The sequence below is a fragment of the Diabrotica undecimpunctata genome, chromosome 4, assembly GCF_040954645.1.
Source record: "Diabrotica undecimpunctata isolate CICGRU chromosome 4, icDiaUnde3, whole genome shotgun sequence".
NCBI lineage: Eukaryota > Metazoa > Arthropoda > Insecta > Coleoptera > Chrysomelidae > Diabrotica > Diabrotica undecimpunctata.
The window spans coordinates 3366038-3384289 of NC_092806.1; the positions used below are offsets into that span (position 1 = coordinate 3366038).

Below are 18252 nucleotides of genomic sequence, written 5' to 3' on the forward strand. Positions count from 1 at the left end.
AAAAATTAAATTGTAATATTAAAATTTACTAAGTGTTATATCGTAATAACTATTAAAATATATTTTTCCTGTTAATTTGACAATTTATTAATTAGACTTTTAATTTGATTTTGATCCTAATGGAGGATAAAACAAACGATCGAAACCAATAAGATAAAATTATTTTTGTCCAAGGCTCTGTCAATAATGGAAAATTATATCCTTCAAGGGTACTCTGCTCTTAATTTCTCATCTGTTAAAATTAATGTAACATTCTTAATATGTCAAAGTCAATTTCAATTCTTAAAAATATTTTCTTAAAAATAGACACTCCATTTTTATGGGAGAAGTAGCCACGTCCAATTTGTGTCAACCACGTGTTTCAACAACGGCATTTTGTAAGTATTGTTTTTAAATTCTTTTTATGGGATAATGGGTTCTGTTTATTTTATTTAGAAATAACGCAGTTGGATCCAGGGCTGATATTTATCCTGTAGGCCTTCTAAATTGGCGAAATATATTTTATGCATTTTACCTGCTACCGGTAACTTTTGGGATTTTAGGAATTTGAGGTCGAGATTTCTCTCTGGAGATCTTGTTATAGTTATTTCTGGTATTCCTACGTCTAGGATGTTTCTTGGGATATGATTTGGGGTTATATCAAAATTTTTAATGGTTTTGAGCAAATTATTCCGATATTGAAGAGTTAAAGGCATTTAATATGGTTGGCTACGATCCTTCATACGATATCTACGGCTGGGAATATGCCAAGATCTAACTATGTAAGCTAAAAACCACATCAATGTATTAAATTAAAAATTTGGTTTGCTGAATAATATCACTGAAGTTTGGTTCCGAATGCATGGTACTATTTTGTTAAATTCATAATTAACAAGTAATCAGGCAAAAAGTTATCTGATAATTTTTTGTCTAATTTTTATTCTTTGATCAAGGGTTCACTATCAACTATGCGATTAAACTTATAAATTGTTAGACCAAATTTTTAGATTTAGTTAGATTTTTCGTAATTAACTGTTCAGTTCTTTGAAAGTTATTGTTTTATTTTATACTCCAGGATGTATTTTGTTCAAGGGTAATCCATTTACCATAAATATTTTTTTGTGTCTTAACCCTTAAGTACCATGGCGGGGTCAAAATTGACCCCCCGCGTTTTTAATGCCAAGTTTCGCTACCGAAACATAAATTGAGTATTGCGCGCTTTCTGCTAATCTTCGACCGGTAGGTGATTTATCGATCTACGAAAATTCCGTTAGTTTATCTGTTACTACTGCAGAGTTAGGCACGCATAGGGTCAATTTTGACCCGCTTATGGTATAAGTGTTTCTAGTGCAATTAACGAGTAATTTGAAATGGCGGATTGTAGTCGCAATAAACGTCCTCTGACACAGAAAGAACTTGAAGAGGAGGGACAAAAAATTATGGACAATGGACTAGATAGTGACAGTGAGTTTTTAGACCAGGCTAGTGAACACAGTGATCACGAAACAGACAGTGAAGAGGAATGGGACGATGATGACGAAAAAAATTGGCAAATTAATAATTCCGAAACTGGTAGTGAATATTCGGGTGAAGAAAGTAATATAGCTGACTTAAGGGATGTGTTTTATGGCAAAAATAGGTACAAGTGGTCTAAAACTTCTCCCACCTTTTCTCGTACACGTAAGCATAATTTAATTAGTCATTTACCTGGTGTTATTGAAAAAGCTCGAGCTAGTATGCCAGAGAAACCAGTTGATGCTTTGGAATGTATTATTAGCCACGATATATTGCAAGAAATTCTTGAGAAAACCAATGAACGAATAACTAATATGGCTTCTAAATATAATTTACACAATTTATCGTGTCAATATATAAATCATCTTGACATAATTGAATTAAAGGCCTTCTTAGGCTTATTATATTTAGCTGGGGTATTTAAATCCAATAATGAAGATTTAAGGTCTTTATTTGCTACGAATGGTACTGGCCGTGATATATTTCGAGCAACCATGTCACTAAACCGATTTTATTTTTTGCTTGGAACCCTTTGTTTTGACGACCCAGCTACTTGACAAGAACGTATTGCGCACGGAGATAAACTGGCAGCTATATCCAATATTTTTAATATGTTTATAATTAATTGCCAGTCCAATTATAGCTGTGGTGAATATCACACAATAGATGAAATGCTTATTGCATTTAGAGGAAGGTGCCAATTCAGGATGTATCTCAAAAATAAGCCAGACAAATACGGTCTGAAAATGCAGTGTTTAGTAGACTCTAAGACACATTATTTGCTAAATGGTTTTATATATACTGGAAAAGATACACGCAAATCAAATCCAAAAAAGTTATCCATCCCCACTCTAGATGTTTTGACACTTATTCCACCAATTTCTGGTACAAATAGAAACATAACAGCAGATAATTGGTTTTCGTCCATTGAGCTCATAAAAGAACTGAGAAGCCATAAAATTTCATATGTTGGAACTCTAAAAAGAAATAAAAGAGAGGTTCCTGCTGAATTTCAACCCCAAAAAAACAGGACACCTAATTCTGCCTTATTTGGTTTTACAGGAAGCGAGAGCCTTGTATCTTTTGTTCCTAAGAAAAATCGTGCAGTGTTGTTAGTGTCAACTATGCATCATTCCAATACAATGGTTAATGGAAAGCCAGAGATTATAAATTTTTACAACGAGACAAAAGGTGGGGTGGATTCATTGGATAAGAAATGTGCATGCTATAAAACTGGCAGAAGAACTCGTAGATGGCCTCAAGTAATATGGTTTCGCATTTTGGACATTGCAGGATTAAATGCTAACGTAATTTTTAATGGAGTTCAGCAAAATCAAATTATGGAAAGAAGATTGTTTCTAACCACTTTAGGTCAAGAACTTAATAAGGCCCATTTAACTCGTAGAGCTCAGCAAACTTGTTTACCGAGAGAAATTCGTAGTGCCATTTTTAAAGTTTCCGAACTTCAGGAACCAATGCCTGCCGCAAATCCAGAGCCACAACGACGAAAAAAGAGGGGAAGGTGTAAAATATGTCCATATTCCAAAAACCAAAAGAAAGAAAGCTCATCGTGCGATAAATGTCGAGATTTTATTTGCAAAAATCATTCCCGCATACAGACGTTATGCATAAGCTGTGTTGAAAATTAAGGTAAAATCATGCTTGTCATTTTTGAGATACGAAATCTAAATCGATTTTTTTTATTTTAGGTAGGAGCTATGACACCTAGATTTTACCATTGGATATAAAAAACCTGCATATTGTTATTATTTTTCTTATAATTCGAGAAAGTGCATAGCTATGTTAATTTGACTGAATACAAAAGTTTTTTTTAAATAAAGTTATATCTAATTAACCAAATTCGTTTATTTTTATATAAATGTAAAAGTAGCTGTAAACAAAATAATTTAAAATAAAACAAGTTAAAAAAAGAATATTTTTTGATACAAAAAACAATGGGGGGTCAAATTTGACCCTGCCATGGTACAAATGTTACTATTTTTGGCCATGGTAGTTAAGGGTTAATATTGAGTATTTGTTTAAACACTTAGAGGTATTAACAAGGTGAAACATATATACCTACCTTCTAAAGAATATATATTGGTTGATGGATTCCTTTTTGAAAGCTGTGAAAGGAAGAAGCAATTTCCCTAAGATAATATTTTCTTCTGGGGGATTAGGGAGTCTCTATAAAGTAAATTTTTATTAGCCAACGTGTTGAGTTTAAGTATAGCTTGATTACTGTCTTAACAATTACGCGATAAAGTATTTTTAACGTAATACATCGTAGTTGGAAGCATGAATTTTTGTCTTCTCTCTCTAAAACATTACTTTGTAAGCAACAATTAAAGTTGAGAGTCAATGTCTAACCAGCAACAAATGTTTGCGTTGATATTCCCACCAGTTTAAAGGTTCTAAAACGTAGACGCGAGCTTAAACATGCAGTAATGATATATAAGATTGACTAAAATCTACGTTTGTACCCCCCTCTAAATCTGTTATTTCTGAAAAATAATTCATAAAAGCTTTTACAAAAAGTGTTAGGAGGATATGGGCCTTAAACAATTTAGTTTCAGGAATGGTATGGGAACCCTAGAGGCCTTGTTTAGTTTCATTTCGGTTATGCAAAAATATGTCGATCAAATAAGATGAATATTTTTATTTTTAGGTTATGAAAAGGCCTTTTATAAAGTTTCATAATCTTGACAATTAAAGATTGGATTAACTAACCATTTTTAAGATATATTGATGCTATTAATTCAATAATAGTAGTATCGGATTCCATAATGAAAAATATGTACATAGTACCTAGGTTGTCAGATTCTTTTAATAATTATAAAATACATTCTATTATATAAAAAAAGATAGAAGATAAATCTTCTATCTGTTCTTCTAAATGTTTATCTAGGTACTTACCAGGTAGGAATAAATAACTCTGTATTCTTGATAAGAAGTTTAAATGGAGACAATACAAATGGGTTCTTACAAGGAGATTCTGAATATAAATTAAAGCCATTATTTAGGTACAATTTCATCCACTAGAAGGGGCTGTAAGGTTAAAAAGATTCAACCGTTCTAATTTACAGCAAAATTCTACGAGTATAACCTAGCGATAGATTAAAATTAAGACAATTTTGAAGATGAATTGCTAAATGAAGACATTACTGAACTTTTTGAAGTTGAAGATATTTGAGCTAACCTTATATAATATTTAGGGTTATGGAAAAACCTGAGAGGAATCATTAAACATGTATTGTTTATTAATCGTTATTAAATTTTTCCTTTACATAATTTAATTTATTTTATTTTTATTCATTTATTTATTTTTATTTATTCAGAAAGTATTTTGAGCAACTCTTAAATACAGAAAAATCCACAACGACAGGACAACAAAGAGAGTACCAGTTAGCCGAACCTGAATACCAGGGCCTACACTAGCTGAAGTAAAGTCCGCAATTTCGTCCCTAAAAAACCATAAAGCTCCAGGCCCAGACGGCATACAGGCGGAACTACTAAAAAAAGGGGGAGAAAAGCTCCACCTTGAGATATATCATCTTATAAGAGAAGTCTGGGAAAGAGAAAAAATACCGAAACACTGGAATGAAAGCCATATCGTACCTATCCACAAGAAGAGAGACAAACAAATATGTCGGAACTATAGAGGAATACCGTTAATCAATACAACGTACAAAATTATATCCATAATACTGTCTAGAAGGCTAACTCCATACGCAGAGGAAATAATAGGCGACTACCTAAGCGGATTCAGACCGGGAAGGTCGACCATAGACCAGATATTCGTTCTACGCCAGGTGTTGGAAAAAAAAACTGGGAATTCAACCGCGATGTACTACAAATCTTCGTGGACTTTAAACAAGCTTACGATTCTGGTAGCAGAGAAGTATTGTGGGAGACCATGGTAGAAATGGGAGTACCTGGAAAGCTGGTACGATTAGCACAAGTGAACTCAGAGAACGCTCCCGCACGGATCAGAATTAGCAGCACCACGTCGGAGGAATTCCTCATGGACACCGGGCTTAGACAAGGATCAAAAATACTATTGACGTTTGCGGATGACAGGGACACAATTGCACAATCCACCAGAGATGCAAAAGAAGTTTTCACCCTATTCGAAAACGGAGCCAAGGAAGTTGGTCTGAAGGTCAACGAGGACAAGACCAAGTACATGGTGGTGACGAAGAGTTTAAGACCAAAAGTTAGACAAAACGTGACAATCAATGAATACAACTTTGAAGTCGTCAAAGAATTCAAGTACCTGGGATCGATCATAACATCTGAAAATAAATATGAAAAGGACGTGGCAGCCAGGATCATTGCAGGAAACAGGGCATATTACTCAATAATAACCGTACTTAAATCAAAAATACTCTTAATACCAGCAAAAATAAGAGTGTACAAGACAATAATTCGTCCCTCAGTACTCAAAAGAAAGATACTGCGGACTATCTATGGGCCTTGCAGAGAAGAGACAATAGAAGAATGGAGAAGAAGAATAATGAACTCCAGACGGTATATGGAGATGAAAACATAGTACGCTACATTAAAGCAAACCGAATAAGATGGGCGGACCACGTACTAAGATCGAGTGACGAAAGAGTCCTGAATGCCACATTCTGGAAAAGGCCCGATGGCAGAAGGTCAGTTGGTCACCCAAGAAAGAGATGGAAGACCCAATCATACTTCACGGGATTTTCAATGGGCGCCACCACTTCAAAATGTTATATAACATGGAGTTCATGAAATTGCGGCGGTAGGGGAATTAGACCTGAACGTGATGCATAATTGCTCTTTTCTTTGTGGACGACAGCTGCATAATAAATAAAAGGCTACAAAATTAACCAAAAGTGACAAAGTATACATAAAATTTTCTGTAACTTCAAAAGAGTTTCCTGAAAAATTAATAAAAAGTCAGTTACTATTATTAATACTCTAATTTTCGCCACTGTGGAAACATTTATCTTTTATTTTCTACGAATTTTAAACATTATCCAAAATTTAGAACCCTATTGTACATATTACTCGCTTACACAGGGAAGAAAATACAGTCAGATCACTCTGTAAGAGATAATTCTCTATTTAAAAATATAATGAGGGTACTGTGCTGTCAAAAATTAAGAACTACACTTTAACTAACAACAAACCGAAGATATACATGCAATATTGATATTATCGGAGAGAAAGAAGCAGAGTATTACAAATTTTTTATATTATCTCGGGTTTATAGGAAATATCTGCATTTTTACCACAACGCTGCTTAAATGGCTAGTCACACAGTAAGTGGGTACTTGTCTTTATCTTATCAGTTTATTAAAGTTTCGCAAACACATTTCGCACCATACCCTCCACTCCACATTACGTGTGTGCCTAATTGTAGGTAAACGTAGATACATTTATCTCTCCCTCTCTGTCCCACCAGGTGTAATCATAAAATTCGTTATCAGGAAATGCTCAAATTATATTTTCTAATCTAATACAAGTCGCAGACGTTCTGGTGTAAATACGACAAATAATTTAACGGTGAGTTTGGAATTTTTACATAATTTGCATTAATGAATTTTTACCGTAGTTTTAGTAGACACTGTCCTTCATCCTAATCAAAAAATGTTTTTTTTAAGGTTTACAATTGTATTAGTAGTATTAGAGCAACGGAAACGACCAAAATATATGGTCTTTTACATTATTGTTATTTAGACATCACTATCTGGCTTGTCATTTACAGTGCATAGAATGTACTTGAACTTATCAATTCTTTCTAAAGTTTAAGATCCACTCATATTTTGGTCTAGTTATGGTATTGTCTGATGATTATAAACTTTATTTAACAGTATTGATTATGAGGCCTCATCTTATTCTGTCCATATCAATAAGAAATCCATGTTAATTTTCTAATTATTTTTGAATTTGGAGTGTTATGAGCATAGCGTAAGTTGTTTATATCTATTTCGTATATTTTGGCTCCTTTTGTTTGGTTATAAATGTCTGTCTGCAATTTGGCATCTACAGCTCTTGTTATTTATGTTTATTGAGTTCACAGTCAGCGGTTGAGCATTGGCAGATTCCAATTGTATTCTTTTAAAGTTGTCTATCTTCTAATAATGTTGGCAACTACATTGACCCATCATATTTGATTACCGCCAGCTCCATATAGATCAGTTGACTTTGGACCAGTCCATTTTCTAAGATTCAGGGCCTCTCTTGCCTTCAATTTTGCCTTGTAGAATCAATTGCAGAAGTTGGTATCTATTACGGTTCTCTAGAGTATAAATAATTTCTTTGTCTTTTCCTAACCTATGGAAAACAGTTTGTTAGTTGTGTGGTGTATATATAAAACTCTTAACATACGTCAGTATCAGCACATTTTAAATGCCTTTAATAGTTTTATAACATCTTGTAAGACTCCAGCTTTCTACTCTGTAAAGGAAGACGCTAACGATGTAACAACAGTGTGATCTTCTTCTTAGAGTGCCATATCCCTACGGAACGTCGGCGACTACCATGCTTATAATATTTTTATACTGATCTCGGTCTTGCGCTACGTGTAGCAATTGGTCCGCTGTCAAACCTGTCCACTGCCGCAAATTTCTCAACCAAGAGAGTTTCTTCCGTCCTATCCATTTCTTTCCTTCGATTTTACCGTTGAGAATTAGCCGAAGGAACTCATATCTTGGTCCTCTGATTATATGTCCAAGATATTCTAGTTTACGCCTCTTAATAATATTTAATAGAGTTCGTTGATGTCCCATTCTTCGAAGAACTTAAACACATGTATCACAGTGTGATACTTAAAGATAAATTGCAGAGAATCTTCATAAGATCGCTAAAACAGCTTCTGGCCTTTTGAGTATGAGGTTGTATTTCATAGCCTTAATCCCTTCTTATTTTTGTAGTGTCTATCTGTTTTCCATGCTGGCGACTATCATGGCAATCTGTATTTTGCAAACTGCTGCTCTGAAAAGATTTGTGGTTGTTGTGTTAAATCACGTACGGAGATTTTTCAGCCAGGAAATCCTTCGCCTTTCTGGTCATCGTTTTCCTTATACTTTTTCTTGTAAAATTAATTGCAGCAACCCATATCTTTCGCTGTTTCTCCTGATGTAACCCAGGTATTCGATTTTGGCTCTCTTTAACTTTTTACATTCGTAATAAAACCTTGGTTAGTAACTTGGTCGATATAGGATATCTTCAGGATTCGACGATAAAGCTACATTTTAAAACCTCAATTTTCTTGCAGGTAGCGTCTGTGAGAGTCCACGACTCAACTCCGTACAACAGTAAAAGAAAGATATAACATTCTATCTATGATCCCAGAAATCCTTTTTGTTGTAGCCCAGATAGAATTTTTCTTTACTCTTTCTAACGGTGTAACATTTATTGTTATTTGGGCGTATATGTTTTTGTTTTTACTAATGATGATTAATTTTATTTTTTTGCAATTTAGTTTAAAACCGTATTTGTGACAATTTTCTACAACATTAGCAATACGGTATCGTCTGCATATCTAGTATTGTTTATAAGTTGACCATTCACTACAATACCATCTTCTGATTCATTCAAGGTTTCTCTAAAGATCTTTTCAAGGTATATGTTAAATAATGTTGGTGACAGTATGGAACCCTGTTGAAATCCTGTTTCGACTGTGAAGATTTTGGACATTTCATTTTCGAATCGCGCTGTTGCTTTTTTTTGAAAATATAAGTTTGGGATTTCTATGTGGTACTTTTTAAATGCCTTTTCGTAATCGATAAAACATGATCGCTGTTGACATCCATGACTCTCTGTATTAGAACTTTTAAACTGAAAAGTGTTTCTCTCGTTCCGAGTCTTGCTCTGAATTCAAATTGAACTTCACTTAAGTGTTCTTCTAATTTGGCAAATACTGTGAGCTAGTGAATCATAGTAAAGAGTTCTTTAAGTACATGACTCATCAAAGTAATATTCTATATTCTTTAAATATCCTAGCGCAGGCTTTTTTGGGAAGTGGAATGAATATTGATATTAGTCAGTCTTTTGGTAAGTGGCCAGTCTCATATTCAGGGTCGGCAGAAACTCTCTTGACAAACGAAGACTGGAGATTCCTTAGATAATTTTAGGACCATTTTACCTAATTTCTTAGCCCGAAAATGCTTCCTAAGGGAGCTAGAGCTGTTTGAAGATGGCTGCTGGTAATTAGTTTTTTAAAATACCCCCAGAAAGCTTCTGGAATCGATTCCATCAATTGCGAATTTTTATTAGCGGTCATAGGCGTCCATGATATTAGATTATTGTAAGCGGGATAGAACGTTTTCTAGACAAGTTGATTTTTGAAAATTTTTCGTTATTTAGTCAGAAATGTTAAATTAATATTTTTTGCAGTAGTTGGTTTTGAACTGTAAACAGAAGTATAACCTACATTTTTCATTGACAAATTGTTGTCTGTTCGCGAAGTTTATCTTTTATTTTTTAATTTTTGCGATTTACAACAATCACAATTCAACAAAAATGGTTCTTACTAATGAGGAATACGCTGATATGCATTTAGTTTATGGTGAAATAAGGTGTAACGCTCAAGCAGCACGACGTAGACACGCTGAAAAATTTCCCAATCGTGAACATCCCCCTCACTCAACATTTAGAGTTCTTCAGCAACGATTAAGAGAAACAGGTTTAGCGGTCCCAAAAATAATGATGAATATCATATGAATGATAGATCAGGCTTTGAAAAGATGGTATAGAAAATGCGGAACAATGAGCATACCAGTACAAGAGAATATATTACATTCACTACTTTGATGATCAAGTCATTTTTGCACAAGACAGGGAGGATATGGAATATATGATAGGGAAATTAAAGGAAGAATATGAACTTTGGGGACTCAAGATAAATATGTGCAAGACCGAATACTTATGTATTGGACCCGAGGTTGCAGATTTAAACTTAAGTTTAGAAGAAGAGACTATTAAGAGTTGTAAGGCTTTTAAGTATTTAGGGTCAATGATTAGCCGAGATGGTACTTGTATGAAAGATATAGAAATGAAAATAGCACGGAGAAAACAAGCCACACGAGCACTTCATGGAGTGATATGGAACAACACTCTAACCAAAGAAAACAAAAACAGGATCTTTCAAAGCATAGTGATGAATATTACCCTATATGGAGCGGAAGTATGGCCAATGACAACAACAATACGAAATAAAATAAGAACAGTTGAACTGGACTTTATGAGAAGATGTCTACAAATCACAAGAGCGGATAGAATAAGAACGGAGGAAATATGGAACAGAATGGAAGTAAAATGCTCAATTACAAAAAAGTTGGAAAACAGAGCCCTGCAGTGGTACGGGCATGTACAAAGAATGCCAGAGCATAGGTGGCCGAAAAGAATATTAAACTGGGACCCGTCGGAAAGAAGACGGAGAGGAAGACCTGCTACAAGATGGAAAACATACGTCGGAAATGCTATGATAGATAGAGACCTCAGAGAAGGTGACTGGGAGAATAGAGTGCTGTGGAGGACGAAAATGGCGAACTCATAATGGGAAAAGCCGAAGAAGAAGAAGAAGAAAAATAATAAAACAGGGCGACATAATAATGTAACAGCAGCATATCAAGATGTTATTTTAATGGAAGTTGAGGAAAATACAAAAATTAGCTCTCAAGGACTATCTTCCATGTATCCCACAATTTCAAAATTTTCCGTACGAAATATTTTACACAATCAAAATGTAAATGCTTTTCATTTTACAAATGTACAAGCACTGCTGCAAGGAGATTTCCCTACTCGTGAAGAATTCACTACATGGTTACAAAATCAAGATGAAGATTTTTTCAGATACATTTTGTTTTGTGGCAAAGCTACATTCACAACAAATTGAATTTTTAATGTAAATAATGCACCTTATTATTTGCATCCTCCAATTATAATGCACCTCCGTCTGGATAGGAGTAATTGACGAGTATCTACTTAAATCTATGTAATTGCCTGCTAGTTTAAATGGTGCTGATTACTTACTTTGCCTGCAAAATGATTTACATGACTTGTTGGATGATGTGCTTTTAAATATTTTTGCAAAACTTATGGTTTCTACATGACGGCTGTCTGGCCAACTTAAGCAAGAATGTTCGGGACTTTATTGATAGTGACTACGAAGACAACTGGATTGGAAGAGGCGGTCCAGTTGCTTGGCCAGCAAGGTCTTAGGATTTGAATCCGTGCGATTATTGTATTTGGCGGTACATAAAAGTATTTCTTTATTCCCTCCTGATACAAAATTGTGCACAAATCTGTCTAAGGATACAAGATGATTGCAATGAATTAAGAAATAACTTTGGAATTTTTACAATAATTCGGCCTTCCCTAAGCAAAGGGCAAATTTATGCATAAAGACTAATGGTCATAACATCGAGCATCTTTTGTAACTATCTACCTTTGCTACTAGTTCTTTTGTGTTAGTGTCGTTCCATCGTGAATAATACTTTGTTTTTGAAAACCTTTTAATAAAACTTTTGTTTAAATTTTGATTTTTTGCTTCTTTTTCCAAAGTTTTTTTAAGAATTGTGTACTGAATCTATTGAAATAAAAGGTAATTTATAAAATTGATAAAGGTGCCTATTAATTTACCTGTCATGACGAAAAAATTTAAATCTATTCAGGAAAACTGTGTAATTTACGAACTCAAAGTAAGATCAACTTTTAGTACTAAAATTTCTGGAAATTTGTTAATCAAGTATTACGAATGCTTAAAAGTTAAAGACAAAAAAGTAGTGCGTTAAAATAACCGTTGATCTACCCAAAACGGACGCTTATAACCAGTACTATAAATTCGCAATTGATAGAATCGATTCAACTCTGGAGGATAAATAATCGTACCAGCCTTTGTTTTTCTAAATAGAAGCGTTGTGTACATATGGTGCAAGGACCACAGACTGATTAGCTTGATGAGTCATTTACTTAAAATATTTCTTCGCATACTCCACACAAGAATGTTCAGAAAACTAGAAGAGCTGAGCGGCGAGACACAATTTGGTTTCAAGAAGGGACTCGGGACGCGCGAAGCATCATTCTGCTTGAATACCCTGGTACAAAACTGTATGGACCAACGAAAAGATATAGTCATCACATTCCTCGACTACGAAAAAGCTTTTGGCACCGTAAAACACGATGAAATAATAAAAATGCTACACAATGCTGATATTGATGAGAATGATATAAGAGTTATCCAGAATCTCTATTGGAATCAAAAGGCACGTGTGAGGCTGAACAAATCAACAAACACAGAGGAATTCGAAATTTTACGAGGGGTGCGACAGGGGTGTATTTTGTATTTTGTCTCCTATGCTGTTCAACCTCTATGTGGAGAATGTTTTTGCAGAGGCACTTGAAGGCACTGATTGTGGTATAAAGGTCAACGGGTACCCGATAAATAACATTCGTTACGCTGACGACACCGCAATAATCACAGATAACGAACATAATATGCAGTTGATACTAAATAAAATAAACATCACAGGAAAAACATATGGCCTGAAGATAAATGCTGGAAAAACAAAATGCATGACAATAAGAAAGGGCGCATTTTTCAGAGTACAACTGCACGTAGATAATGCTCCAATCGAGCAAGTGAAAACATTCAAATACTTGGGAATGATGGTCGAAATGTGGACCTTGCGAAGAATGTTCCGCATACCATGGACACATAGGGTGAGAAACGAGGAAGTCCTAAGAAGAGCAAATACTGAGAGAGAATTGCTCAGCTTGATCAAGGCATGAAAGATTGGATACCTGGGCCACATCCTGAGAGGGGAAAAATACGCAATCCCTCAACTAATTATTCAAGGAAAGATTGAGGGCAAGAGAGGAGTAGATCGCAAACAAATGTCGTGGCTGCGAAATATAAAGAACTGGACAGGCGTAACTAACACTGGCGAACTTTTGCATGCCGCAAAAGACAGACGTCTGACCTTAAGATAATTCGCCAACGCACTATAGGTGCACGGCACCATAAGAAGAAGAAGATATTTAAACAAACTAATTACAAGGCTTCATCTTCAAATACCTTTATCTCCTTCATGAAGCATTTAACTAGGTGAATTGAATTAAATTATATCTTAAAATTATCTGAGGAAACTCAGCTCTTTGTTTGTCAGGAGAATTTCTGTATATTGTTAAATCCCTTCGTAAGAGCTGTGATTTGGTGTGCATCTAATAGATTTAACATTTCACCACGCATTTCATCGAGTACTGATGATTTGGCCACTGGCCTGTTGTGCTACTCTGTTTTTTGGAAAACATTGATAATTTCGAAGATTTATATTAACTTGTTTAAAATGAGTTTCTTGAAGACATAAGATCTTTGGGCATAATTCATTTATTAATAGTTTTAACTGTTCCAAATGGGTATAAAACCCATTAAGATTCCACTGTAAAATAAAGGAATTTGACATGTTAGAATTCTGCTTGAGATAATTGTTCATCTGTTTCTTCCGTGGAAGAGATATTATTGGGCTTTAGTTTCTTGTTTAATCTAGTTATAATATTTTTTAATTTTGAATTGTGGGTATAAACGTGAACAAAATTAAGGATCTCAATTAGCTTGGTAGTTTCATTCGAGTAATCTTTTGAAATTATTTCAGGGTGTTTGGCATATATTGTATTTTCTAGAAAGTCACATATTTCATTATAATTTAGGATAAACGGTGGTGATCTGTTTTCTATTTTGTCTTTAATTGACTCTAGTGAAAGTAAAAGTTCTTCGCGGGAATTTCTGGTTGACTTTTTTGACTTTTTTGGTTTGCTTACTACAGGAGAAGTTAATATCTGTGAACCGGTCTGTGGGGTATTTTCGTTAGTGTATGGAGAAGATGAGATGAACTTTTTTAGTTGATTAGGGACGTTTGTATTAATTGGATTTGGTGTTATTTCTAATGGAGTAGGATTTCTGATCTATCCTTAATTCGCTTAATTGTCATAGTCTTCGTTTGTTATTTCTGAGCCGTAGGGATTGTCGATGTCAGTCGGTCTTCTTGCTGTACCTTAATTTATCTTTAATTATAGTAGTCAAAGTCTTGACTACTATAATAAAAGATGGCCTTTGATGTCTATAACTATACTTATATTACGTTGTTTTCTGGTGTTCTATATCTCCTATTTTTTTTTATACATAAGGAAATCGAAATGTTTGCGTTGTAGCGTTTCAATTTCCATACATTTCTGAATCATCCATGATTTTTCTAATCTTTTTATTGCCCGTAGAATATTCTTATGTAACATTTTATATTCGTTGACATGAATTTCGATGTAGATTTTAAATAATTTTGAGATTCTTTTTATCGAGTCCAATTTTCTTGAGTGTTTCCATAATTTTTTGATGTTTCTTGCTACCAAAACTCTTTTGGTTTTTAAATATAAAATATAAATATATTATAAATAATATAAAGATATCTTTCCATAGGTAATAATATTTTTGAGTAAACAGTTAAATATAGTATCTTAATTCTCTTAGTACTCTTTGCATTGTTAAAACCAAATTGGGTTTTACCGCTGACATTTTTTGTATATCCTTGAATAAATAATTTTTAGAAATATTTGCAAGGCATGATTCATTAAATCTATAAACGGTTAAATTTACTATTAATTGGTATGACCCAAGATAAAAACATATGGGGAATAATTTCAATTAGTTTAAAAAGGTAGTGAAGTGAATGTTGTAAAATGCTTTGTAGGAAATTCTACCAGCCATGTTTTCAATCATGCTCTCTTCAATGGCTGGAAGATTTTTTGGTGAGTAAAAATCCCAAATTATAATTTAAAAATTTCAGATGATTTTATCATTATCATTCTGGATTTACAACACTGCATGAGTTCTAGCCTCCTCAAGAATCTCTCCCCAGTCGTCCCTATCCATCGCCTTTCTCGGCCAAGCACGTACTTCCATTACCCCTTGAAGATTTTGCTCCATCGTGATTTATAAAACATATTTTTCTTTTTTATGGATTTCAAAAAATTATTGATATTCTTTTGTAACTTTAAATTTTGAATATATTCGGTTTCTAACTTAAATTTCCATGTTATTAATTTTTTAATGACATTTTTATTTATCGTTCATAATCGCTCTCACATAAGATTATTCCAGTAGCACTGAACTTGCACTTTAATTAAAATGTTTGCTAACTTTAAGTATAATTTACTTTAAATTTATATATTATGTGGCCTTTTAAATATTTATCGCTAGATAATTATTTAAAAGTTCCTTTGTTGTGTATTTTAGTATCAGATAATGAGCAGTAATTGTAAATAAAGTAGTAAATTTTTTTCTGTAACTTTTAACTTTACTTAACGTAAACAAAAAGTAGACCCCAGGTTAAAATGAACTTTTTACAACATTTACAACAACACTTAAATGTCTTGAACTGATCGAAATAGATTTTTTTGTTGGGAAAATGTATTCTCAATTATCAGTTACCGCTTCCAACTCTTGATTAAGTTAAAGAATATTATAATAAATGGCATTCATTTACAGGTCAGTAATAAGAAATTAAAAAAAAACTGTTATAAAACAAAAGTTGCAGATTTTTTATTTTTATACTTTCGAATTTGAAATTTTTTGATATGTCAAATTTTGCCGAAAAATAAACCAACTTTTTTTTTGTCCCCCTAACCCCTACTTTTATTTTTTATCATAAAACTTTAGATATCTTCTTTTTCATCTTTTTTTTCTAATATGTCTGGTCTATGTGTAATTTTCATATAATATAAAATAATAAACAATTAAAAAAAATTAGATTTTAGTTTTATTTTATTTAATTTATTCTTTATTGTAAATTTTACGTTTTCTGATGTAATTTTAAAGCTTTGTTGTGTACTATCATTAGGTCTAGCTATTTAAATAACAACAAAGACTTATTCACATTCCTCTCTTTCCTTTACTAATAATTTTTTTTATTTGCAGAAATGTTAATATACCTTTGCCCTGCAGACAAAAAATACTCCTGTCCTTGGGAAGGTCGTTCGGAAGAAATTCTTCACCACTTCGAAGAAAACCACGAAGACCTACTGCACTTTCACAACAATTTTGATATTGATCTTCACGAACCATCAGAAAATCATCTCCTCTTTGTCGAAGAGGAAATATATTTAGCTCAAACGATCCTTAAAGAAAAAAGAACATTGGAGGTGAGGTTACGGTTTTTAGGTCCAGCTCAAATTGCAAAATCAATTAACTACAATATACTGGTACGTGTGAATTGCGAGCTTTGCCATCCGAAATATATAGAAGTTAAAGATGATGGAGCTATTGTGGTTGATTTAGAACAAATTGAACAAACTTTTGGTGAAGTCACCTTCTTAGATTGTACTTTTATTATAAACAAGAATTTAGTAGAAGATATCACTCAGATTTTTCCTTTGAATGAACAAGTTGAAGAGGAGAACACCAATGAAGAAATATTTGATAATGTATTTTTAACAACACAAATAGAAAATATGGAAAATACATTGCCATATATGCCAAAACCTAACAGAAAATTGAGTTATAATGAACACCATCCCAAAAAAGAAGTATCATTGTGCAGATCACAAACGATAACTCTATCTGACTTGAAGAATAGGATTTTAAAAAGAGCTAAGAGTACTTTAAGCCTAGGAGCAATCTCCGAAATGGATGGAGAATCGTATTCAACATGTCCTCAATGCGGAAATAGCATAAGACCGCCGATATTTCTGTGTCCTTGTGGATATAGAAATAGCAACCTTGAAGAAAACTTTGGCAAATTTCTTCTTCACTGTAAGTACAAAAAATATGGATGTCCACAAAAACTTCTGAACACAGAACTAAAGGACCACGAAATAAATTGCACCTTCTGCGATTACCAGTGCCCTATTGAAGGTTGCGCGTTCGAGGGTCAGTTCAAGCACATCTGCAAACATTTTAAGCTCATACACGGCACAACCAAAATCCTCGAATCATTTATTGTGACCTTTCACACATATCCAGAAGCTTTTCTAGTAAACGAAGAAAAAGGAGTTTTCTACACCTACGCAAAATATTTTGACGACCGAGTAACGTGGGAAGCCAAATTTTGTGGTCCTAAAGAGAAGGGCTTTTTTTGTGAACTTAAGTTTAAAGAAAGAAAATTAAAGCATCCTGTGCTGTTGAATCGAAATGACAGTGTGTACAGTATAACGATGACATTGCAGGAGCTAAAAAAGGATAAACTAAAGGCAAAAAATGCGATTTTAACAATTACTTGTTAGTCCGTTTAATATGCTTATATTTATACTTTGTTGTATATGTGATATAATTTAAATAAAATTTGTTTTTTATGTTAATTTTATAAATTTATCAATTATATGCTTCTGATTGTACAAAGAGAGTATATTCAAGCTAAAAATAAATGAAGTTTTGACTACGATATTTTAAAGAAAATGTCAGCACGGTTTAGAGCAGGAGGTTATCAGCAGTAGTAGAGTAGGACAATTATAATGGAACAGCGTCAAAAGCCACAAACGTATTAAGGGAGTTGAGAGGGAGATACGAAATTTATTAAGGAAAAGCATCTGAACACACAAGACAATTAAGAGAGTAAACCAGAGATATTAAAAGCGATAAGAGAGAACTAGAGTAGGAAAGTCATACGGGAGAAACTTCCAAAGACACAAGGGGGTTAAGGTAATATAGCTGAAAGTTAATTAAGGGATATAAGAGAGAACCAGAGTAGAAAAGTCATAAAGGAAAAGCATCCAAAGACACAAGGGGGTTAG

The 18252-nt window shown here is 33.6% G+C and overlaps 1 protein-coding gene across 2 annotated transcripts; it reads left to right on the top strand.

Annotated features, from left to right (window-relative positions):
- Positions 1–6854: 6854 nt before the first annotated feature.
- On the top strand, positions 6855–17820 carry LOC140438091 (uncharacterized). Of its 2 annotated transcripts, none has more exons than XM_072527804.1 (2): positions 6855–7032; positions 16442–17820. In XM_072527804.1, the coding sequence occupies exon 2, from the start codon at positions 16444–16446 to the stop codon at positions 17743–17745; it is 1302 nt and encodes a 433-aa protein (XP_072383905.1). In that variant the 5' UTR covers positions 6855–7032; positions 16442–16443; the 3' UTR covers positions 17746–17820. The 2 variants fall into 2 exon arrangements, with proteins under 2 accessions (XP_072383905.1, XP_072383907.1); XM_072527806.1 differs by lacking the exon at positions 6855–7032 and adding an exon at positions 15898–16012.
- The last annotated feature ends 432 nt before the right edge of the window (positions 17821–18252 follow it).